This window comes from Muscardinus avellanarius (genome assembly GCF_963383645.1).
Source record: "Muscardinus avellanarius genome assembly, chromosome: 1".
NCBI classification, from domain to species: Eukaryota; Metazoa; Chordata; class Mammalia; order Rodentia; family Gliridae; genus Muscardinus; species Muscardinus avellanarius.
Window position 1 is genome coordinate 51759600 of NC_137786.1, and position 26176 is coordinate 51785775.

The window sequence follows — 26176 nt, forward strand, 5'->3', positions numbered from 1 at the left end:
TAATCCCAGTACTAGGGAGGCTGAGAAAAGTAATAGTACTCTCTTCTTCCTCTCTATTTTTTGTTTGGTGGAAGAATCTACTTTTAGTCCTTAGAGCCAGATGTTTCAAGTTTTTTAATCTTTCTAGTTGTAAGTAATAGTTATAGTGTAAGTTAAATAGTATTTAGAATCATTATTTGTGTGATTGTATAAAGCCTGTGAAGGCTTATATTATAATTTCAGTATTAATTTTTTTGCACCTCATCTTCCCAACTTCTGCCTCTGAATTAGTAATTTTGTTTGTTTACTGTAGTAGCTGTGTTGCTGTATAACAAATTTACCATAAACTTGATGACTTAAAGTGTCCATTTATTAGCTTATAGTTTTGTGAGTCAGAGTCAGGAATGCCATGTCTGAATTTTCTGATCAGAGTCTAATGAGCTAAAATGGAGGTGCTGGCTGAGCTAAGTTCTCCCTGAGGGCTTTGGAGAAGAATCTCTTTCACACTCATTCAGCTTCTTGGCAGAATTCAATCCCTTTATTTGTAGTACTGACTTTCTGGTTTACTTGTTGGCTCTCATTTGTGGACCCCTCTCATCCCTAGAGTCCAGCCACATATCTTGACAAGTCATCAGTGGAGAAGTTCTTACATGTCAGATACCATGAGGTCTTGAATTTGTGACTTCCTCTTGTGTAGAAAACTCACTTTTAAGGAGACTATCCATCTGACTTAATTTCAGATGGTTAGTCTCCCTATCTTAAGATAATTGATATAGGACTTTAAATCCATCTGTACAATCTCTTCCCAGTAATATCTAGGTAAGTGTTTGGTTGAATGACCAGTAAATGGTCTTTGCACTCCAGAGGCAAAGACTTAGATTTCTTAGACTTCCTACTGAATTTAGTTTTCTATGTAATCGAACCCATACTTTTCATCTGTTATCTAAACTTTCCCTCTGTATGGTCAGAAACTTCACCCTTTTTTATACCTATATCACTTTGAAGAAATATGAATATGTTCTGCAGTCTGGACTGGTTTTACTTTATGCTTGTGCTCAGCTGTCATAGCCAAATCTGCTTTCATGATCACCAGAAGGATTATTCTTTCCTGTTCCTCCCGTGGGGTGCCTGTTTTTCTATGTGTCATGTTTTCCTCTGGTTTTATTCCTACTTGCTGATGATGCTTATGAATAGCAGTGGCATTCTGCAAAAGATAAATGGAGGTAATTTTTTTGAAGTCTTGCGTATAAAAAATGTTTATTCTACTTTCACATATATCAGTAGTTTAGCTACTCAAAAATTTAGAGGAATTTTTCCTTTGTTTTAGAACTTTCAAACTTGTTGTAGGAGACCTGCAGCCATTCTAATTTTTGATTCTTGAATGTGTCATTCATCTTCCCATTTATGACAATTTGTACAATAGTCTCTGTGTTCATATCATTGTGTGTGCGCGCGCGTGTGTGTGCGTGCGTGTGCTTGCTGTAGGTGAGACCCCAGGGCTTCATTTATATTTGGCAAGCACTTTATCACTGAACTACATTCCTAGCTCAAGAGTTCCTATATTCAGTTTCATAATGATGTGAGTGTTTTTTCATTCAGTCATTCTGGCACTTGGTTGACTGGAAACTCAAGTTTTGAGGTCTTAGATAACCTTATAAGTTGATTATTTATTCCTCTTCATGGTTTTCTTTTGTCTCTTCTAAACTTTGTTTTTATTTAGATGGTGGATATTCTGAATTAATCCTCTACTTTTCTTTCTTGCTGTTTCTTTTCCTTGTGTTCTATTTTTATAGTATCTTATCATTATTAGGGGCCCAAAGAAAGAACTGTATATTGGGGATTGTGACATTCTTCAGCAATTTATATTACAAGACACTCAATCTTGTAAGCTTCAGCTATCTTTGTGTGTTTAGAGATGCTTATTTTAGTTTTTCTAGAACTAGTATATTTTTACTTATTTCGATAGTCACTTGAGCAGATACATTCTAATTTTTTTTTAGGAAATTTTTAGTCTACTTGATAATTAAAGTGAACTTGATTAGTTTTTTCCTAATGTTTTTATATTTTTGTCCCATGAAAAGATTGAGTAATGGAGATTGGAATTCAACTGAGTTTTAAGGCCAAATATACCACTCTATTAGGCAATGGTATTTTTATAGTTTTCTTCCTTTGAAAAATTCTTTAATAGGTCTTCCCAATGATTTTTGATTAGAGAGAAGGAAAAACTTAATATATTTAAGAATAAACTTTATATGTTTCTACTGAAATGTTTGTGCCCCAGAGATCAATATGAACTGAAAGACAAATACTGCGTGATTTCATATAGTACTCTAAAAAAGTTGGAACTCAAGTAGGAAGTGGAATGGTGGTTCGCTGGGGAGGGAGGAACTGTTTTGGGCAAAGAGTACAAAATTTCAATTAGTAGAATGAATACATTCTGAAGATTCATTATGTACTATGAAGACTATAGTTACTGACAAAGAAAGGATTGGACTTAGGGTATATGTTATCAAAGGTAGGATATATACATTTTATGGCATTGTAATTTGCTGTAAACTGTATTGTCATTTGAATTATTTCTCAATTGAGGAGTATTTGATAATTTGGTTTTCTTTTGTTTTTATTATAGTATGTGATTATTATGATACGCATTGATTATTATTATTATTTTTTTTTTGCGGGTTTGGGGATGGAACCCAGGGGCATTTGACCTCTGAGCTACACCCCCTGCCCTATATTTTATTTTTTATTTTGAAACAGGGTCTCACTAAGTTGCAAAGGGCCTCACTTAAGTAGTTGAGGCTGTCTGCGAACTGTTATCTACCGGTCTCAGCCTCCCGAATGCTGGGATAACAAACGTGCTCACCACGCCCAGCTTACACATTGATTTTTAAATTTATTTTCTTCCAAAATTACTGTCTAATACACCAAGTTTACATCCCTAAGGCAGCACTAGGCAAATTATTATTTGAGATTAAATCATGCTTTTTCCTCCTTCTTTATGTTATTTCATTAAAAAAACACACTTTTTATTAAAAATATATATACTTTTTTTTGGTGGTACTGGGTATTGAAGCGAGGGGCATTCGACCTCTGAACAATACCCCCAGTCCTATTTTTTATTCTTTATTTTAAAACAGGTTCTCACTAAGTTGTGGAAGGCCCATGTAGCTAAGGTTGACTGAGAACCTGCCATCCTCCTGTTTCAGCCTCCCAAATACTGGGATTACAAGCATGTGCCACCACGCCTGGCTTATACCTATTTTTTGGAAAAAACATGCAAAATAGTGACAACATCTCTTTTTGTCCTCTTCTCAACATCTTTTTTTTCTCTCCCATATCTAACTAGAGGTAATAGTGTTTTTCTCTTTGCCTCCAGAAACATTTTTATAAATATGCTGCATATACAGAATTATAGATTTTTTTTTTTTTTTTTGGTGGTACTGGGGTTCCTGGAAGCCCTTCTACCTCTGGGCTACACTCCCAGACCTATTTTTACATTTTTATTTGGAAACAGGGTCTCCTAAGCCAGTGTGCACAGCTGGCTTCGAGCCTGCGTGATCCTCCTGTCTCTGCCTCCCAAATGCGGGGATTATAAGTGTGCGTCACCATGCCCAGCGAATTACAGATATTTTAAGCAACTACTTGAAATATGTATATATCTTTTAAACCAAATTTGTAAATTTTTTTTTGTGTGTGTGTGGTACTAGGGGTGGAACCCAGAGGCCTTCTACCTCCGGGCTATACTCCCGGACCTATTTTTTTATATTTTATTTGGAAACAGGGTCACACTAAGTTGCTGAGAGCCTCACCAAGTAGCTGAGGCTGGCTTTGAACCTGTGCAATCCTCCTGTCTCAACTTCCCAAGCACTGGAATTACAAGCGTGTGTCACCACGCTCAGCTCAAACTTGTAATTATTAAAAATGTTTTTTTTTATCCCATGCTAGATTCTTTTTCATGGCTACTCCGAATCCTAAAATATAGATCTACCATAATTTTTAATGAACATTTAGACTGAATTTATTTATTTATTTATTTATTTATTTATTTATTTATTTATTTATTTTGGTGGTACTGGGGTTCCTGCAAGCCCTTCTACCTCCGGGATACACTCCCACGGGCTACACTCCCAGACCTATTTTTTACTTTTTTTATATGGAAACAGGGTCTCTTAAGCCAGCGAGGCTGGCTCCGAACCAGCGCGATCCTCCTGTCTCCATCTCCCAAGCGTGGGGATTACAAGCTTATGCTACCATGCCTGGCTCTGAACTTATTTTAAATTGAGTTTTTAGTGAGAGTGTTTGTAAAATTTAAAATGTCAATGCTAATGCCTCTTTTGTGGTTAGAGGGAGAATAAAATAAATATTTCTTATACAGATTGAGCACTCCTAATCTGAAATTCAAAATGTTCCAAAATCTGAAACTTTTTGGGTGCCAATATGGTGCTACAAGTAGAAAATTCCATATATGATCTCATGTTGTGGTCACAGAACACTGATACTCTAAAAATGTATAAAATTGCCTTCAGACTGTGTAAGGTATATGGAAAAAGAATGATTTTTATGTTTATACCTGGATATATGCAATTATTCCAAAATTCAAAATTGAAATCACTTCTAGTTCCAAGCATTTCAGCTAAGGGTATTCAAACTGTATATGGAATCTCTTAAAGCAGCAGATATCTTATAGCCTTGCATATACATTTTTTGCTGCCATGAGGCAGTTGAGTAATAATTTTTTATTTTGCTTTCTAGTTGCAAATAGAACTTTATTTATTAGTGAATATAATTAGGACCATCCTCAAAAATTCTAATTTTTTTTAATAAATTGGTTTCACAGCTTTTTTTTTTGTGATAGATAATTTTCTGGTGGGAGGAGGGACCTTAGCATTTCTTATCATAAGTTGTATTTATACTTCCCATAGGGATTAGGAGCAGACAGCAAGAACCTGTACCCTTTCCTGCTCCCAGTTATCCAACTGAGTACAGATGTTTCCCAGCCTCCACATGTCTATCTTCTGGAAGATGGTTTAGAATTATGGTAAGAGGAAAATCTTGATATCATGGATCTTATATCTTTTCCCCCACCCCGTCCATTCCTACCAATGACATAAAGGTCGTGTATAACAGAATTTTAAATCTTAGAATTTACAATTAAAAACATGAAATTGATTTCCCTAAATGGATAACTTACAGATGTTTTAAGCAGCTGCCACTCATTGTAGGCTCACAATAGACAACAATAAAAGGGAAGTTGCAATAGGAATTTAACTGCATTTCTTCTTTTGGAATTTGGCATGTAAAATGGGAATCCTGTTAATGTTCTCAAAGTAGAAACTGTCTTAAAAGTGCCAATCCTTGAAGTGAGATTGGAGGAAATCTGAGCTATTATACTATACCTCAGCCCCAAATGCTTGTGCTACTTAGACTCTTGATTTATTTCTTCATGTAGTGTTAAAAGTAAAGGAAAAAAAAAAAAAACCACAAAAAAATAAGAAAAAAGAGAAAAGCACAACCCTGATTCTGTGTCAGCTTAGTGTGCTACAAATGTTTATTGACTCCTCACTGTATGTGTAAGGAATTGTGCTAGAAAATCCTTTTGTTTTATTAAGCTCATCTTTGTGAAAGAAACAGTTTTCTCTAGAAATAATTTTTTTTGGGGGGGTACCAGGGATTGAACCCAGGGGCATTCTTCCTCCAAGCTATAACCCCCAGCTCTATTTTTAATTCTTTATTTTGAAACAGGGTCTCATTGAGATGCAAAGGGCCTCACTAAGTAGCTGAGATTGTCTGCAAACTGCAGTCCTCCTGTCTCAGCCTCCCAAATGATGGGATTAAAAGCGTGCACAACCACAGCTTTTTTTTTTTTTTTTCAGTACAGTGTACTGTGGATGGGACCCAGGCATTCCACCTCCAAGCTACATCCCCAGTTCTATTTTTGTTATCCTTTTTTTTGAAACAGGGTCTCAGTGAGTTGCAAAGGACCTCACAAAGTAGTAGCTGAGGCTGTCCTCGAACTGCGATCCTCCTATCTCAGCCTCCCAAATGCTGGGATTGCAAGCATGAGCCACCACACCCTGCTAGAGACGATCTGGTTTTCTTTTTTTTGGTGGTACTGGGGTTCCTGGAAGCCCGTCTACCTCCGGGCTACACTCCCAGACTTATTTTATAGGTTTTATTTGGAAACGGGGTCTCTTAAGCTAGCTAGGGGATTACACCACGTCTGGTGAGACAATCTTTTAATAATACATAAAAGATTTTAAAATTCCAATGTATAAATTGACTACTGGAATTAAAAAGCAAGTCACAGGCCGAGCATGATGGCACACACTTGTAATCCTAGCATTTGGGATTTGGGAGGCTGAAAAAGGAGGATCACGGTTCGTGGACAGCCGCAGTTACTTTGTGAGGCCCTTTGCAACTCAGTGAGATCCTGTTTAAAAAAAAAAAAAGAATAAAAAATAGAGCTGGGGCTGTAGCTCAGAGGTAGAATGCCCCTGGGTTCTATCACCAGTACCGGGGGGGGGGGGGGGGGGGGAAGCAAGCAAGTCACAGAGAATCAGCCATAGAATGAAATGGAACATTTGTTCCTTGCCTCCCCTCTTTTCTAGTTTTGATTATTTATCTAGGAATTAAATTTTGATTCATGGAAATTGTCTCTGGGGCAATTTATAAATTACTGATCTTATTTTAGGATACAAAATGGATGATTTAAACTTTAGGTAAGCTGAGTGTAGTGGTACTTAGGAAGCTGAGACAGGAGGGTTGCAGGAGGGAAGCTGAGACAGGAGGTTTTTGGCCAGCCATAGCTACTTACTGAGGCCCTTTGAAACTTGGTGAGACACTGTTTAAAAATAAGGAATAAAGTAGGGGTGGGTGTATAGCTCAGAGGTAGAATGCCCCTGGGTTCAATCCCCATTACCACACACATACACACACACACACACAAAAAAAAAAAAAAAAAAAAAAAGGTGGATACTTATTAATTTGCATATTGGATTTCTTATCAAATTGCATCTTATTCATATGCCAGGCTATGGCATTTGAATTTAAGTGTCAGGTTTGGTTGTAAATCAGTATGTTATTGAAATCTTGTATATTCATTTATTTATATTTGTACAAGGATGGAATACCTTATATCAAAGATTGGCAAACTTTTAAAGGTTCAGACAGTAAATATTTAGTTGTTTTTGACATATAGTCTCTTGATACAGCTACTCAACTTTAATGTTTTTGTTTCAAAGCAGTTACAGATAGTGAATTAGTAAGTGGACATTGCTGTATTCCCAGTAAACATCATTTACAGATATAAGATACGGGTTGGATTTAGCCCATGACCTGTAGGTTGCCAACCCCTGCTCCAGATTATAAACTAATATCTGACACAAAACTTTTTGCTTAGAAACATCTGGATACCATGATATTGAATGTTAGAAAACTTATATTATACAACTAGATATAGACTTGTATTATAGACTTGATATTTTAATGTGCTTATTAAAGATATAAAAGTTTTAAGAATTATATAGAAATAAAGTAATAATAAAGATACATTGCTAATGGTAATCTTTTTCTAGACATAAGTTTATATAATAAAAATAAGTTATTAGGATACATTTAAAAATTTTACCAAATTTACTGATGGGTTAAAGTTTTGTAGATTAAAGACCCAAGGATGTACATTTCTTTATATATTTTCCTTTACTGGGCTAGAGCTAATTTTTGGAACTCAACAGATACAGATGCCAGTCTTAGTTGTACCACTGTATTTGGCTTGCGATTTGAATAGTTTAATAATTTTCTGTCAAGTTTCTTCAATTTCCTTTTCTGTAAACTTATGAAAAGTAATTGCTATATTGGTATTGTAAGAATGAAATAAAGTTTGCTAAAGTACTTAGCACTTTGTATATGGCATTTAAAGCCTGTAAGTATCTTAAGATTGCCTAGGACACACAGTAACTTTCTCAACAAGACATCCAAAGCACAGGAAATTAAAGCAAGAATTAACATGTGAGATGGCATCAAAGTAAAAACTTTCTGCTCATCAAAGGAAACCTTCAAGAACTTAAAGAGAAAGCTTACAGAATGAGAGAAGATCTTTTCTAGCCATCAGTCTTATAATATCCAGAATATACAAAGAGCTCAAAAGACCCTACACTAGCAAAACAAATAACCCAATCAAGAAATGGGGAACTGAACCGAATAGATGCTTCACAAAAGAAGAGATACAGATGGCCAATAGATACATAAAAAAATGTTCAACATCATTAGCCATCAGGGAGATGCAAATCAAAACTACACTGAGATTCCATCTAACCCCAGTCGAGAGTGGCAAGGATAAAGAAATCAAATAACAACAAATGCTGGCGAGGATGTGGGGAAAGAGGAACTCTTTCACATTGTTGGTGGGAGTGCAAACTAGTTCAGCCTCATTGGAGATCAGTGTGGAGATTCCTTAGAAAACTGGGAATGGATCCACTGTATGATCTGGCTATACCACTCTTGGGTATCTTTCCAAAGGGGTTGAAATCAGAGAACTACAATAACATATGTATACCCATGTTCATAGCAGCACAATTTGTAATAACCAAAATATGGAACCAACCTAGGTCTCCATCAACAGATGAATGGATTGCAAAATTATGGGAAATACACACAATGGAATTCTACTGAGCAATAAAGAACAAAATCATGTCATTTGCAAGAAGATAGAAAGATGTGGAGAATATTATGTTAAGTGAGATCAGCCAAGCACAAAAAGAGAAGGGACATATGTTTTCTCTAATATGCTCAAACTAGGGAGTGTTAGGGATGCCAGAGGGACTCCAGATAATGGAGAGGAAGCCTCAGCAAAGCTAGAAAAGAAGGGTAGGAGAGGAGGAAGACTGAGGTTGATTAATGGAGGAGCTACATTCAAATATGTGTATAAGTGTGACTGTAGCATGGTTAACACTCATTGTTGGGAGGAGGGAAAAGGAAAAATGGTGGAGCACTAAACACAGTCCGAATGTATACCATTTTCAATATGATCCACATTAAAAATAAAAGATTGCCTAGGACAGGAAGGGTAGATATAGAATATTGCTCAAGGCAAAATCCTGTTGAAAATTTAATATTTGAGAGCACAAGAGAAGCCAGGTTTGGTGGTGCACACCTCTAATCCCAGTACTTGAGAGGCTGAGACAAGGCTAGTGTCCCCAACTTATGGAGACCATGTTTTAAAATAAAAAGGAGAAAAGACTCTGGGGGGTGTGACTTAGAGGTAGAATGCCCCTGTGTTCAAACCCCAGTACCAAACAGCAAACAAAAAACAGTAGCCTTCTAGGAAGACAGAAAAAGGATGTCTACTGATAAAATAGGCAAACCAAGCTAAGATAGGATATTTTTAAAAGAGGCAGTAGTGTCACATTTTTCTGATTATCATAGTAACATAACATAGTACAGAGAAGTGAATTTGTCTACACGGAGAAGATAGGAATGTTTTCAGTAGAATGGGTGGAACAGAAATTAGAATGAGTATATTAAAGAATAAATTGAAGATAAATAAAAGTTGAAAACTGACTACTTGTTTCAGATATTTTACTGTAAACAGGAATTTGGAATGTGAGTCTGGTGTGGGGAATAGAAGGTCTGTAAGAACAGGTGAGGCTAGATTGAGAGAGGAGGGTAATTGAAGGAGGTAGAAGGGTTTAAGATTCAGAGCTCAAGTGAAGAGGGTTGAATTTTAGAAGCATCAGGTATACTTCATGTTAAATGGAGGCAGGAAAATGGAGTTCACATTTTTAGTGCAATGAGACAGGAAGTTGCTCCATACAGTAGCTTTTCCAGTAGTTCTTTTAAACTCCATATAGTGTTTTTCAATAAAATATAAAGTATAGTCATCAACTGGGAGGTATAAATTGTCATAAGAGTGTACACAAGATATGAGGTACTTGAGGGAGAAAAGTTATACAGTAGTTAAAGAATGAGAATTTGGCTGTTCTTGGTGGCTCACACCTGTAATCCCAGCTAACCTGGGAGACGGAGACAGGAGGATTGCAAGTTCAAGATTACTTTGAGACCCCCATCTCAAAATACTTCATATTCTCCTTCCTTCCTTCCTTCCTTCCTTCCTTCCTTCCTTCCTTCCTTCCTTCCTTCCTTCCTTTCTTTTTTTCTTTCTTTTTTTCTTTCTTTCTTTCTCTCCCTTCCTTTCTTCCTTTCTCTCTTTCTTTCTTTCTTTCGGTACTGGGTTTTCTGGAAACCCCTCTACCTCTGGGCTACACTCCTAAAGACCTGACCTTTTTTTTTTATATCTATTTTTATTTGGAAACAGGGTCTCTTAAGCCAGCGAGTCTGGCCTTGAACCAGTACGATCCTCCTGTCTCCTCCTCCCAAGCACAGGGATTACAAACGTGTACCACCACACCCGGTGTTCTTCCTTTTTTTTATTTATTTTTATTATGAGAAAGCAGAGCATGTCTTTTGCAAAAGCTGGGACCCCAAATACCTAGTGGCAATAAATTTTGTCTTCCCTCCAAAGGCATAGGTCTATGCTTCAATTCGGAAAGCAGGCTCTGTTGTTCCACGTGTACCCTGGCCTGTCACTCTGTGCTGAAGAGCACAATGGCCATGAGGGCTGATGATTCCCAGAACACACAGTGTGTAGGCCCATCCCGGCTATGTGGAGCCCCCTTTGAAACCACCCAAACTCTTTTGCCACTTAGCATGTTATCTAGTCTTCTCAAGCATGTGTGGCAGAAGCAGCCAGTCTACTTTTGGGGAGATTTCCTCGAAAGCTTAAGGTGGACTGGGCTGGATCTGTCTGCCCCTCCAAATTCTACCTTTGGGGCAATTTCTTCAGGAGATCAAGTTCAGTTGAATTAGATGTCTGCCTCTCCAAAATAATAGCCCCCACCTCTGCCGCCGGCACCAGTGCCAGGGCTGCCACTCTGCCACTCCGTCACTTGGCGGGCACAGACGCTTCGCTGCTCTGCTGGCTCCGCTGCTCTGCAGGCGCCGCCGTTCTGCCGCTCCACTGGCGCTGCTGTGCCATCGGTGCCACTGCATGGCCGCTTTCTGCCTGGTTCTCCACTGAGCTCCCTCCCCACATGCCATGATGTCCAGAATTCCTAAGCCTGTGCGGCAGGGGCAGTCCCCCTTCGTGGGGATTTCTCCTCCCAAAGTTCCAGGTGAATTGGATAGAGTCCGTCTGCTTCTTCTCAGTCCTGGCTGCTGCCGCCGCCATCTTGACCCCTCTCCAATATTTTATTTATTTATTTACTTTTTTGAAGGGGTTGTGAGATCGAGCACTGGGCAGCAATGAATTTTATCTCCCTTCCAAGAGCAAAGGCCCACAGCCTCACTGCGAAGAGCGGGATCTGCTGTTCTGGGCGCACCTCGCCCCCGGCGCAGCATAGGAACGCGGGGGCTGGGTGCACTGAGTTCCTGGGACACACGGCTGGGCTCCCTGCCCAGCACTGCTTGGCTCCCTCCAGCACGCCCGGGTCATTTTTATTGTACAAGATATGATGTTAAGAGTCCCCAGCATGCGCGGCTGAAGTGGTCCTTTCTCCAATCCTTTCTGGGATGATCCTCCAAAAATTGCTTTTCTTGTGTGGCTGGCGCCTTCTTGTCATCTTGCTTCCATTTCCGCCATTATCCACTCTCTCTCCTGTATTCTAGATAGGAAGTCGTGGCTGGAAGTGTCTCCTTAAGTTGTCCCAATCTGATATTAAACCAAAGCATAAGTTTTATTAATTTAGTATCCCAGTTTCTCATTAAAGGAACGAATCAATTACATGTAGCAAAAGATTATTTCAAGAAAATCAACAACAAAATGATTTTTGTCTGTCTTTGGCCAATTCATGGTAATAATGTACTTACCTTAAAATTAAATTTGTATTATTCATCATACTTTGATAAATTTGTTTACTTTTATTGCTGTATATGTAGAAAAATTATTATCTACATAACATAGGCTTTTTTCTATTTTGAGGCATTTGTTAAATTCTTTTTTTTGGATAATTTTATAACTTTCCATGTATGTATTTTCATTGGATGAAACTTTTCTATTTAGTTTATTATATTAATGGCTTTAATGGGCATTGGAATTAATTTAATCATGTTTTCCTTCCTAGGTTAGTAACATTGGAAAACAGTCCATGTATTACACCAGAGTTGCTTCGTGTTTTTCAGAATATGTCACCACTTCTTGGTAGGTGTTAAAATATAAATTTAACTATTATTTTTTAATGCAACCAGAACTTTGTCATATTACAGATGACTTTATATTATAATTTTTATTTTTATTAAATGCCTGATATTAACAAATAAGCTGAATATCATTTTTATAGTTTCTAGTTTATTCTCTGTAACTTTTTAGAATAATTTTTTTTGAGGTATTGGGGATGGAACCCAGGGGCATTCAACCTCAGAGCTACACCCCCAGCCCTATTTTTAATTCTTTTTTTATTTTTTCGGGTCTGGGGGTGGAATCCAGGGGCATTCGACTTCTGAACTACACCTCCTGCCCTATTTTTTATTCTTTATTTTGAAACCAGGTCTCACTGAGTTGCAGAGGGCCTCACTAAGTAAGTAGCTGAGGCTGTCCGTGAACCACGATCCTCTGGTCTCCGCTTCCTGAATGCAGGGATTACAAGCGTGCGCCACCACGCCCGGCTTAATTCTTTATTTTGAAACAGTGTCTTATTGAGTTGCAGAGGGCCTAACTATGTAACTGAGGCTGTCTGGGAACCATGATCCTCCTGTCTCAGTCTCCCAAATGTTGAGATTATAAGTGTATGCCACCACACTCAGCTGGAATAATCATTTTTGACAGGCTGTTGTAGCACATGCCTGTGATACCATCTACTCTGGAGGTTGAGACAGGAGTATCACAAGTTTGAGACCAGCCTGGGCAACTTAGATCCTATCTCAAAACAGAAAGTGACAGGAGGGATTGAATGTAGATCAGTAGTAGCTTGCTGGTCTAGCATATGTGAAGCTCAGGGTTCAGTCCCTAATGCTGTAATTAAAAACAAACAAACAAACAAAAACAACAACAACTAAAAAGAATTATTCACCTCTGGATGAGATCCAGAAAAAAAATTAAAAGAAGAATATTTTCTGCTCATTTACAAGTAAACACTAAATTATTTTTCTTTGTGAAAAACTTGTAATAAAAGCAAAAACCACTTCTTTGAAGTCTTTTGAATTTTCCTTGGTAAAATTTCTGTATTTATTAGTAGTTCTTTACACTACTTAAAGACTGTATTGGAACTGGGGTTTAACTTATTAATAGGGTATTTGCTTAGCAAGTGTACTACATCTAAGGTTTGATTTCTAGCACTAAAAACACAGTATAAAATTAAATAAAAAATTTAAAGAATATAATATTATACTATGGTTTTTAAGCTTTTGCAAAGAAATTTTATACTGTCATTTGTTCAAAAATAAGCTTTGTACATATTTCCCTATTTTAACCAAGGAACCACTGCATGGAAGTATTACTTATGAATGAACTATATAGTCATGTAGGTTAATGGTTTCTTCTTTCTCTCTCTCTTTCTTTCTTTCTTCCTTTCTTTTTCTGTGATGCTGGGGATTGAACTCTGGAGCATTCTACCTCTGAGATACATCCAAGCCCTATCTAATTTTTTATTTGGACAAACGGTCTTGCTAAGTTGATATGAGCCTCACTTAGTTGCTGAGGCTGGCTTTAAGCCTCCCAAGAACTGGGATTAAAGGCATGGTGCCACCATGCCCAGCCGGGTAATGATTTTTAAGCAACACCTTAGATAATGAAACCAGAGAACTGGTAATATGCTAGCAGTGGGCCTTAGTCTTTTTTAACCATTTTGGAGGATATCTAATTAGATTTTTCCCAATCTGAACATGTGTTATGTTAACAACAATAATAATAATATACCAATAGTTTTATATGTTTTAATATATTTTTAATATGTTAACATATTAGCTACCATTCTCATTTATATAATAGTTTAAAATTTTAAAAATACCTTATATATAGAGTATGGGTTTCAATACATTTATAGCATATTTAAGAATTATGCACAATACTACTTACGGGCCCTTTGGTTGTTTTTCAACCCTTTTTATTGTTGAATTAACTTTTTTATATGTACATTGGATTCCATTCTTTAAGACTTAGTCATAAATTATCATTCTGTTTATTCTTACTATAGTTTTTACTACTGTCTTAAAAGAAAAAATATCCAACCATTGAACTGTCTCTTTGTTACTTTGGCTGATTCAAAAATTAATGAAGGGCTGGGGATGTAGGCACTTTCCTATTATGCATGAGGCACTGAGTTCAGTTCCCAGCAATATAAAAAAAAAGAACTAATGAAATTTTAACCATGATAGTGGATTTAATATTTTACTAAATAAAAATATTAAATATATATTTAATATTTTATTTAAAAATATTTTTGCGGTACTGGGGACGGGACCCAAGGGAATCCTACCTCTGAGCAACACTCCCTGGCCTATCTTTTTTTTTTTTTGTGTGAGTCTGGGGATGGAACCCAGGGGCATTCGACCTCCGAGCTACCCTGCCCTATTTTTTATTCTTTATTTTGAAACCGGGTCTCACTGAGTTGCAGAGGGTCTCATTAAGTAGCTGAGACTGTCCGTGAACCGCGATCCTCTGGTTTCAGTCTCCCGAATGCTGGGATTGCAAGCGTGCGCCACCATGCCCGGCTACCTATCTTTTTTAAAATTATTCATTATTTTAAAATGGTCTCACTGAGTCATGAAGGGCCTCATTAAGTAACTGAGGCTGTCCACGAAACTGCAATCCTCCTGTCTCAGTCTCCAAAATGCTGAAATTATAAGCATGTACCACCATGCCCGACTAAATTTTTTTAATTTTTAAAGAATTAAAAGAAATTCTGCTATATAAAAATGTCAGTGAAAGCCAGGTGTGATGGTGCATGCTTGTAATCCCAGTACTTGAGAGGATGAGTTAGGAGGATTGCAGGTTTTCAGCCAGCCTGTTACTTAGTAAGGCTCTCCACAACCTAGTGAAACCTTATTTCAAAATAAAGAATAAAAAAGGATTGTGAGTGTATCTCTTGAGATAGAATGCCCTTGAGTTCAATTGCCAGTTCTACAAAAATAAATAAATAAATAAAAATAAAAAATAAATTAAATAAATAAATTAAAATAAAAAATAAAAATGCCAATATATAGGTGATATGGGTACTATTCAGTTATTTATTTCTACTTTTAATCTTCAAAACAAAGTATGTATGTTTTCTGCATTGTGATATATGTTTTTTGCATCACTAATATGAAGAAATTCTGTTTACAAATTTATCCAGGTTCAGTATATCCTTTTTTTTATTGTACTGGGGAATGAATTTAGGGGCATTTTACCACTGAGCTATATCCTCAGCCCTATTTTATTTTTTACTTTGAAACAGGGTCTCACTAAATTGCTGAGAGCCTCACTAAAATTCTGAGGGTCTTGTTAAGTTTCTGAGGCTGGTTGCAAACCTGCAATCCTTCCATCTCTGCCTCGCACATACTGGGATTATTGGTGTATGGCACCACGTCTGACTCATGTTCAGTATATCTTAACATCAGTATTTCCTTTATTGTCTTTCCGGTATTACACCATTCATTGATGTTTGACATGTAGCTTTTTGCATACACATTTTTCAAATAAATTTTAAAATACCACCAGAATATTTATTTTGACCTTTTAAAGTATACTCAGTTTGGGTATCAGTGAAAACATATCTTTTTCTTATTAAATGAGTATCTTAATCTAGTTAATGTGTGATTGCTATTATTTTTCTAAGCCAAATATTAAAGCTACTAGCAGGAACTCATTTTATTTCTTTTCTCTTTGTTTAGGTCTCAATTTTTTATATGATCATTGTTGCATTGTAATTATACATCTTAGGTTCAGAGTCGTATAAACAAATGTGTATTCAGGTCTTAGTGTGACTCCTTTCAGATCCCACTTCACTATTTCTTCTTCCCTATAATAACAGCAAGATTGGTAGTGATACTTCATACATGGAGCATAGCATAATTTGAACTGTTTCTTTCCTTAGTTCTTGCCTTTTCCTTTCTCACTTCCCTCACACAATCCCCAGTCCCAATTCACTCTTCTACTGGTCAGTAGCCTCAGTTATCTGAAGTCCCTTTTGTTTCCTGTTTTCTCTCTAACTCTACATGTAAGAAAAAATATTTGACTCTTGACTTTCTGTGACTGACTGATCTCATGTAGCATAATATTATCTAGTTCCATCCATTTTCCTGCAAAGGACATAATTTTCTTGTGTTGTGTATATATGCCACATTTGTTATCCATTCATCTGTTGACAGACACCTAAGTTGATTCCATGGTTTGATTGTTGTGAATTATGCTGCTATAAACACAGATGTGCATGTATAGTATTCTGTATTCTGACGTTTATTGTTTTGAAAATACTGAGGAGTGATAAAGATGGGTTATATGGTGATTCTATTCTTTTGAGGAACCTCAATACTGATATTCATAGTGAATATACTAATTTGCAGTTTTACTAGTAGTGTTTAAAAGTTTTCTTTTTCCCATATCCTCGCCAGCATTTGTTATTGTTCATATTCTTGATTGCCATTCTGAATGGATTTAGAATCTCATTGTAGTTTGTAGCTTTTTTCCCCCTCTTTTTCAGTACTGGGGATGGAACCCAGCAGCATTCTACCCTTGAGCTACATCCCCAGCCTTATTTTTTTATTCTTTATTTTGAAACAAGGTCTCACAAAATTGCAGAGAGCCTAAGTAGCTGAGGCTAGCCGCGAACCTGTGATCCTCCTTTCTTAGCCTCCCAAGTACTAGGATTACAAGTGTGTGCCACCTCACCCAGGTTCAGTGTAGTTTTGATTTGCATTTTCCTGATTGCTAATGGTGTTGAATATTTTTTCATATATCCATTGGCCATTTGTATTTTCTTTGATAAGTGTCTATTCAGTTAAGTTGCCCATCACAAAAGCAACATACAATAATCTGAAAGCCAACATTCTACTAAATGAGGAAAAAACTGAAAGAATTCCCTTTCAAATCAGGAACAGATTAAGGTTGCCCACTCCCACCACTCTTATTGAATATGGTGTTTGAAATTCTAGCCAGAGCAATAAGGCAGGAAAAACATATTGAAAGAAGACTTTAGAAGATAGAAAGACCTCTCATGTTCTTGGATAGGCAGAACACATATCATCAAAATGGCTGGTATATCAATAGGAAACTATAGATTCACTGCAGTTCTTATCAGAATACCAGTGTCAGCTGGGCACACTTGTAATTTGTGCACACTTGTAATCACAGTACTTGGGAGGCTGAGACAGGAGGATCGCAGGTTTGCAACCAACCTCAGCTACGTAGTGAGGCCTTCTACAACTTTGTAAGACCCTGTTTAAAAAAAATAAAGAATGAAAAATAGAACTTGGATGTAGGTTGGAGGTAGAATGCCCCTGGGTTCAGTCCCCAGTAACACAAACACACACACACACACACACACACACACACACACACACACACACAACCAATGTTATTCACAGAGCTAGAAAAAACAGTCCTAAAATTGATATATAAAATCAAATGACTCAAAATAGGTAAAGCAATTCTTAACAACAAAATCCATGCTGGAAGTATCTCAATACCTGACTTCAAATTATTTTACAGAACTACAATAACAAAAATAGCATAGCACTGGCAAAAACAAACAAACAAACAAACAAAAAAACAGGCACATAGACCAGTGGAATAGAGTAGAAGATACAGAAACTAGTCCTAAATTGGGTGTGGTGGCGCACACTTGTAATACAATCCCAGCATTCGGGAGGCTGAGACCTGGAGGATCGTGGTTCACGGACAGCCTCAGCTACTTAGTGAGGACCTCTGCAACTCAGTGAGACCTTGTTTCAAAATAAAGAATAAAAAATAGGGCAGGGAGTGTAGCTCAGAGGTCAAATGCCCCTGGGTTCCATCCCCAGACCTGCAAAAAGAAAAAAAAAAAAAAAGAAACTAGTCCTCATACTTATAGCCAATTGATTTTTGACAAAGGAGCCAACAACATACACTGAAGAAAAGAAAGCCTTTTCAAGAAATGTTGCTGGGGAAACTGGATAGCCACATGTAGAGGAATGAAAATAGATCCCTGTTTCTCATCCTGGAGGAGTCAACTCAAGATGGATCAAAGCCCTAGAAATTAGACCAGAAATTTTGCACCAGAAGAAAACATAGGAGCAACTATTCAATATATAGGCACTGGGAGAGACTTCCTCAATAAGACCCCCAAAGCTCAGGAAATATCAAAAATCAAAAAGAGAGAGAGCATCAGTTTAAAAAGCTTCTATACAGAAAACAAAAGTTTGAAGAGTCTACAGAAAGGGAGACAATCAATGCCAGCTACTCCTCTGATAGAGGACTAATCTAGAATATATAAAAAACTTTAGAAACTTAACACTAAAAAAAAAACATTTTATTTCAAAATATGTAAAACCAGCATTATTGAACACATCAAGATATTTAAATTAATGATTTTTAGAGAATGTTAAATGTGAATAAATCTAAGGCTAAAATTTTTATGTCTTTTTTTCTAAATATAAGTAGAACCTGAGAAATTTTAAGCAGAAACAGACTAAAAATAACTCTCTCAGTTTAATGGCTTCTTTTAAACTCTATTTTATATTGTACTTGACTGCCTCTTGTTCATGTCCTGAATGCAAAACTGATGTTCCTTGAATAGTGAAAATTTTCTGATGGAACTTCCTATTTAATTTGGATGTACTAGTCTATTCTACATGTTTTAGCCTTCAGTTTCTATCAAAATTTGAAATATAAAAAACTTTTAAGTCACATTTCCTAGGATAAATCTTTAAGTAATTACATGGCTAAATATTAAGTAGATCCTTTATAAGTTTCCATAACATGGTACAATAATTTATTCCTGTTTATAGTCATTTAATGGAATACATATAATTTAATTTGCAGCTGCAATTAAAAATAGGAGTAAAAAGTATAAAGATAAAAAGAAAGGCAGACATAAAACATAATCAGACTAATAGTTTTAAATTATGTATAACAGTGCATGGCTACGTACTTTGATGGGACACAGGTTTACCTCAGAGCCTTTAGCGGTTTATGAAATGAAAACCCTAATCACATAAATCAGAGGGTTTCTATCTTGGTTCTGCTGACATTTTGGGTCAAGTAAATCTTTTTTGTGACAGGCTTTCCTGTGCATTGTAGGATGTTTAATACTATCCCTAGCTTCTACCAGTTGCTACTGGTGACAACCAAAAATGTTTTCACGTGTTGCCAAATGTCTTTTAGGGGACAAAATTGCCACAATGGAGAATCATTGACATAAATTACAGTGTTTAAAAATAAACAAATTGATTGTATGATTGAAATACAGTTCCTTCTGGCACTAGGACCACGTGTGTGTGTGTGTGTGTGTGTGTGTGTGTGTGTGTGTGTGTGTATGCGTGCGCGTACATGTGCCCACCTGTGTTTTGTTGGATAGAATAAGGGATTGAACCCAGGGACAGTCTACCTCCAAGCTACACTCTCAGCTCTTTTGTTGTTTGTTTTGAGACAGAGACTTGCTAGATTATTGAGAGTCTTACTATGTTGCTGAGACTGTCCTGAACCTGCAATTTTCCTATCTCAGTCTCACAAGTACTGGGATTATAGGCAGGTGCCACCATGCTCAGCTTCTGTGATTTTTTACAGTCAGTCTTTCTTTAATATTGTTTCTTTCCACATATATTCTGATTAAATTTGAGTTGGTAATGATTTCAAAATTGTATTCTCGGGCTGGGCGTGGTGGCGCACGCTTGTAATCCCCGCGCTTGGGAGGCGGAGACAGGAGGATCGCGCAGGTTCGAAGCCAGCCGCGCAGCCGCGCTGGCGTAAGAGACCCAGTTTCAAAAATATAAAATAGGTCTGGGAGTGTAGCTCGGAGGTAGAAGGGCTTCCAGGAACCCCAGTGCCACCCCCCCAAAAAAAAAAAAATTGTATTCTCGGTATGTTTAGAGTAAAACCATTCTCGGTTCTTCCTTATGTATGAACATTTGTGCCTTACTTATCTTATCACAGTGCTTGCCACGTGGTCTGCTAATTGTTTTCCAGAAAGAAAATACATGTAAAATGTATGCTTAAGTCCAGGCTTGATTGGAATTTTATTATTAAGTGAGAAGAGGATAATGTGAAATTTTAATAAGGATAACTTAAATGCAAAGAATTTTTCGGAGACTTTTGTCTTCTGTTGTTAAAGATACTTAGATGACAATTTTTACTTTTTAATGTCTTTTGTCAGAAGAGAAATAAGTTGGTCATCCGTCATCCCATCCCTATCCTTAAAAACTACTCTGTCAGATCTTGACATATTGGAATTAATGTCTTAAAAGACATTCGGTATAACATTGTCATTCTTTTGTGAAAATAAATGAAAAATTCATGTTCGAATAGAGTATCTTTTTACATTTTTTAGGCTATGAGTTTACAGAACTCCATAGCCTAAGCCAGGCATGGTGCTGCATGTTTATAATACTAGTACTTGGGAGTCTGAGACAGGAGGATACCAGGTTTGCAGACAGCTTCAGCAAGTAGTGAGACTTTCATCAACCTAGTGAGACACTGTTTAAAAAAAAAAAAAAAAAATATATATATATATATATATATATATATATATGGCTGAGGGTGCCACATTCTCAGAGGTAGAATGTCTCTGAGTTCAGTCCCCAGTACCAAAAATGAGAACAAAAAGAAAAAAGAACACAAGAGTCTAGGCCAATATATTTGCTAGAATTTTTTTTTTAATGTTTCTTATTGCAAGTGAACAGAATTTCTAAAACAGTTGCAGCAGGCAGTAACATTCTCAACAAGACCTCCAAAGCACTGGAAATTAAGAATTAAGCAGTGGGATGGCATCAAACTAAAAAGTTTCTGCTCATCAAAGGAAACCATGAAGAACCTAAAGAGAAAGCCTACTTAACCTAAAGAGAAACCCTACAGAATGGGAGAAGATCTTTACCAGCCACTACTCAGAGGGCTAATATCCAGAATATACAAAGAGCTCAAAAGACTCTACACTAGCAAAACAAATAACCCAATCAAGAAATGGGGAACTGAACTGAGGAGGCACTTCACAAAAGAAGAAATACAAATGGCCAATAGATACATGGAAAGATGTTCAAAATCATTAGCCATCAGGGAGATGCAAATCAAAACTATGCTGAGATTCTATCTAACCCCAATCAGAGTAGCACGTATAAAGAAGTGAAATAACAATAAATGCTGGCTAGGATGTGGGGAAAGAAGAACTCTTTTACACTTTTGGTGGAGATCAGTGTGGAGATTCCTTAGAAAACTGGGAATGAGCCAAGTGTGGTGGCGCATGCTTGTAATCCCAGCATTTGGGAGACTAAAACAAAACAAAACAAAAAGAAAACTGGGAATGGATCCACCATATGATCGGCTATACCATATGGGTATAGCCAAAGGGGTATCTTTCCAAAGGAATTGAAATCAGAGAACTACAGTAACATATGCATACCTAATGTTCATAGCAGCACAATTCGTAATAGCCCAAATGTGGAACCAACCTAGGTCTCCATCAACAGATGAATGGATTGCAAAATTATGGGAAATACACACAATGGAATTCTACTCAGCAATAAAGAAGAACAAAATTATGCCATTTGCAAGAAGATGGAAAGACTTGGGGAATATTAAGTGAGAACAGCCAAGCACAGAAAGAGAAGGGACATATATTTTCTCTAATATGCCTAAACTAGGAAGTATTAGGAATACCAGAGGGACTTCAGATAATGGAGGGGAAACCTCAGAAAAGCTAGAGTGGAGGGGTAGGAGAGGAGGAAGAAGGCTGAGGTTGATTAATGGAGGAGCTATATTTGATTATATGTAAAAGTATGATTGTAGCATGGTTAACCTGGACACTCATTGTTGGGTGGGAGGAGGAGATGGCACCAAGCCATTTTCTATATGATCCACATTAAAAATAAATAAATAAGAAATAAATATTAAAACAAAATAGTTGCAAAAATGGCTGATTTTAGATATAAATATTTTGGAATCATATTTTGACTGTATAATTTATATAGTTTATTCTGTTGTATCCTTATTGTGTGTTGTGACATGCAAAATTGCAGTTACATCAATGTTTGTTTATATTCAGCTTTAACAGAATAAATTACTTTGAACTTGAAAAGAAATAGTTAAAACATTATCTTTTTCCTGTGCTATTCATGTAGAGAACATTTTTTTATGTGTAAATTTTGTGTGTGTGTGTGTGTGTGTGTGTGTGTGTGTGTGTGTGTGTTTAACTGGGGATGGAACCCAGGGGCCTTCTACCTGTGGGCTACACTCCCACACCTATTTTATATTTTACTTGGAAACAGGGTCTTACTAAGTTGCTAACATCTTCACCAAGTAGCTGAGGCTGACTTTAAACCTGTGATCCTCCTGTCTCAGCCTCCCAAGTACCAGGATTACAAGCATGCGCCACTATGCTGGGCTTATGTGTAAATTTTTATGGGAGAGCAGATATTGAAGAACAAAGCCCAAGGATTGAGAATATCTAAATAAAATACTTTTGAAGTATAAAAGAAAACTTTTTTAATGAGCATGATAGCATATTCAGTGCAAGTACAATAATACCCAGTGAATGCTTATCGAGTAAACCCATTTAAGCACATCAAAATATATTGATAAAACAAGTAGGCAAGGTGGTGCATGTTTGTATTTCCAGTACTTGGGAGGCTGAGACAGGAGGATCACAGGTTTGGGGCCAGCCCTGGCTTCTTAGTGAGGCCCTCCACAATTTAATGAGATCCTGTTTCAAAATAGAGAATAAAAACTAGGGCTGGGGCGTGTAGCTTGGAGGTAGAATGTCATTGGTGTAATCCCCACTATTGCAAAAAAGGGAAAAAAAATCACATTTTTTTTTTTTTTGCCATTATAGCACTAAAAGTTTAGATTGAAATGGAGGAGCTATAATGATTATAATACATATGCATTATATGTATACAATCAGGTCAAATGATTTTCTTGGCTATTTAAAGATCAGTTCTTAAATTTATTTATTTATTTATTTATTTATTTATTTATTTATTTATTTATTTATTTTTGTGGTAATAAGGATGGAACCCAGGGGCATTCTACCTTCAGGCTATACGCCTAGCCCTATTTTTGATTTTTATTTTGAAATAGGGCCTCACTAAGTTGCAGAAGGCCTCACTAAGTAGCTGAGGCTGCCCACAAACCAAGATCCTCCTGTCTCAGCCTCCCAAATGCTGGGATTACAAGGGTGTACCACCATGCCCAGCTTCCTCCTTGGCTTTAAGATCAGTTCTTAAACTCTTTTTGTTTGTTTTTTGTGGGTCTGGGAATGGAACGCAGGGGCATTTGACCTCTGAGCTAAGCCTCTGGCCTTTTTTTTTTCTTCTTTATTTTGAGACAGGGTCTCACTAAGTTGCAGAGGGCCTCAGTAAGTAGCTGAGGCTGTCTTCGAATTGCGATCCTCCAGTCTCAGCCTCCCATTACAAGCATGCACCACCATGCCCAGCTTAAAATGTTTTTGTTTATTTTTAAATTTTTTTTTGTGGTGCTGGGGATTGAACCAAGAAGAATTCTACCTCCAAGTTATATCCCCAGCCCGACTTTATTCTTTATTTTGAAACAGAGTCTCACTAAGTTCCTAAGGGCCTCACTAAATAGCTGAGGCTGGCTGCGGATCCAGATAATCCCATCTCAGCCTCCCAAGTACACAAGTGTGCACCATTGCACCCAGCTTTAAACTGAATTTAAATAGTGAATTAATTTGTTCTTTATTTTTAAAATTACTGTTTTGGCAGAATTAAGTTCAGAAAATCTCCGAACCTGCTTTAAGATCATCAATGGTTATATCTTTTTATCATCAACAGAATTTTTACAGGTATGTTGGAGTAGTGTTTGCATTGTAAGAAGTTATGTCATTATTTTGGTTATTTTCTGAAATCAGAAAGTGCCTTTTCAAATTTAAGTTTGGTCTGATTTAAGGAGGGGTGAAATTCACTGTGAGTATTCCCCTTTGTAGGGCAGATGCATGCAATTCCATTGTTATTTAATATAGAAAATATATTAAAATATATCCTTATATTCATATTAAAATCATATCAATGAACTTTTTGTGAGATATAATCTTTTAGCTTTAGAGCTCAAATTGAAACTTTATTTACTTAGATGTTTAGTATTTCATTTTTAAGTAAATTATGATTCTCAAATTCAATGTCATACCTTTTTGATATTGCTTATATATTCGTATGTATATCTCTTGATTTAATTTCAGACATATGCAGTAGGTCTTTGCCAATCCTTTTGTGAGCTGTTAAAGGAAATTACTACTGAAGGTCAAGTTCAAGTACTTAAGGTATTGAAATCTTTATATCATCAACAAAAGATTAAAATGTCATCTATTGAGTTAAATATCTTTGATTTTTTTTTTTTTTGCATACTGGAAATTGAACTCAGGGGCATTCTATCTCTGACCTACACCCTCAGCCCAATTTTTTATTCTTTACTTTGAAACAGGGTCTCACTAAGTTGCAGAGGGGCCTCACTAAGTAGCTGAGGCTGGCCTTGAATCTGCAATTCTCTTTTCTCAGCCAAATGCTGGGATTACAAACATGTACCACCACACCCAGCTGTCTTTGAATTTTTGTATGTGCATTTGGAAGTTGATTATTTCTGATCATGTTTTTTCTTTTACCAGTTTTCAGTTGGTTTAATACTTTTGTACTGGTATTCTTAAATTTGTATATACATATTACTAGAACTCTTCCTTCAATGTAATTCTGAATTTCTAATGATGATTGGGATAGTGCTTATATTGAAGCCTCACTTTGTTTAGCAAAGTTTTTAAAACTTTTTATAAAACTGTGTACAGACTTTTGAAATCTCGTACTTATTAACTTTTTGTTTTGTAACCTGCTCGTGGGGTAAATTTTTCACTGTATAATTTGGTAGCTTTAATTTGAGTGAGATATTGATTTTAGACTACCAAATTTATTGGGATTAAATATAATTCCTTGTCCTGGGCGTGGTGGCGCATGCTTGTAATTTCTGTAATCCCCACGCTTGGGAGGTATCGTCCCCTAAGACTCCGACCCACAGGGGCTTAGAGAACGACACAGACACCTCTTCAGCTGAAATATGAATTCTTCTTTAATGGATCCTTAATATGTCTCAATAATATGTCTCTTCTTCCTTCTCATTGCGTACAGCAAGCACAATATATATCAGCATCATAATCCCTCCCTCTATTCCCTACCAACCCCAAGCTTTCCACAGCTAGGGCATGCACATTTCTGACTCTCTCATAGGCAGGCTGGTGGCAGCATGAGGCTTTGCGTCACTGATCATTCTGCAGGCACGTAGCATGGCACACTGTGCATGCTCAAGGAGACGTCCATCTTGTGAGTCTCATGACTTGGCTGCAAAGCCTAGGCGCCATCTTGAATCCATGCTGGCAACAAGCCTGGGTGCCATCTCGGTCCAGCCGAGTGGGCCCCGACAGGGAGGCAGAGACAGGAGGATCACGCAGGTTCGAAGCCAGCCACGCTGGCTTAGGAGACCCTGTTTCCAAATAAAAATATAAAATAGGTCTCGGAGTGTAGCCTGGAGGTAGAAGAGCTTTCAGGAACCCCAGTACCATAAATAAATAAATAAATAAATAAATAAATAAATAAATAAATAAAATTCCTCTAGGTTGTATATTATATATCTATGTACTAAAGATATAAATAGTATTATATGTATACATTTACATGTAAACATGTACATTATGTGTATTAAAATTTATCCTTATTCATAGATTTATATAAATGAGTTTTTAGAAAAGGTATAGCTGTTAAGTTTCTAATTTCTTAGCTGAGTTCTGAAGTCAAATACAAGAGCTAAATTCTGGTTAGGCAAAATTACTATCATTGCAAAGTATCATTTATGGTGTCAAAAATGTGGCCTTCTCTTAGAGCCTCAAGACTAGCTTTCTACTGTGAAATAAAAAGATGGTTGCCCATAGGGGATGAATGTAAGATGTGTATTTAAGTACTCACAGTATTATAGCAAATCCAAAGAAAAGTCTTAATTTCATATTAACTAATATAATAGGTGCCATTCATCTAAGAAGAGCAA

The 26176-nt window shown here is 36.8% G+C and overlaps 1 protein-coding gene across 1 annotated transcript in view; it reads left to right on the forward strand.

The window, feature by feature from the left end:
• IPO11 (importin 11) overlaps positions 1–26176 on the forward strand; it is a gene marked incomplete at both ends in the record, with an annotated part of 185985 nt that overhangs the window by 84789 nt on the left and 75020 nt on the right. The window contains 4 exons of the mRNA XM_080703434.1: positions 4905–5020; positions 12099–12175; positions 23860–23939; positions 24333–24413. Of these exons, the coding sequence (XP_080559560.1) occupies positions 4905–5020; positions 12099–12175; positions 23860–23939; positions 24333–24413 (354 nt within the window). The remainder of the gene's footprint in view (positions 1–4904; positions 5021–12098; positions 12176–23859; positions 23940–24332; positions 24414–26176) is intronic.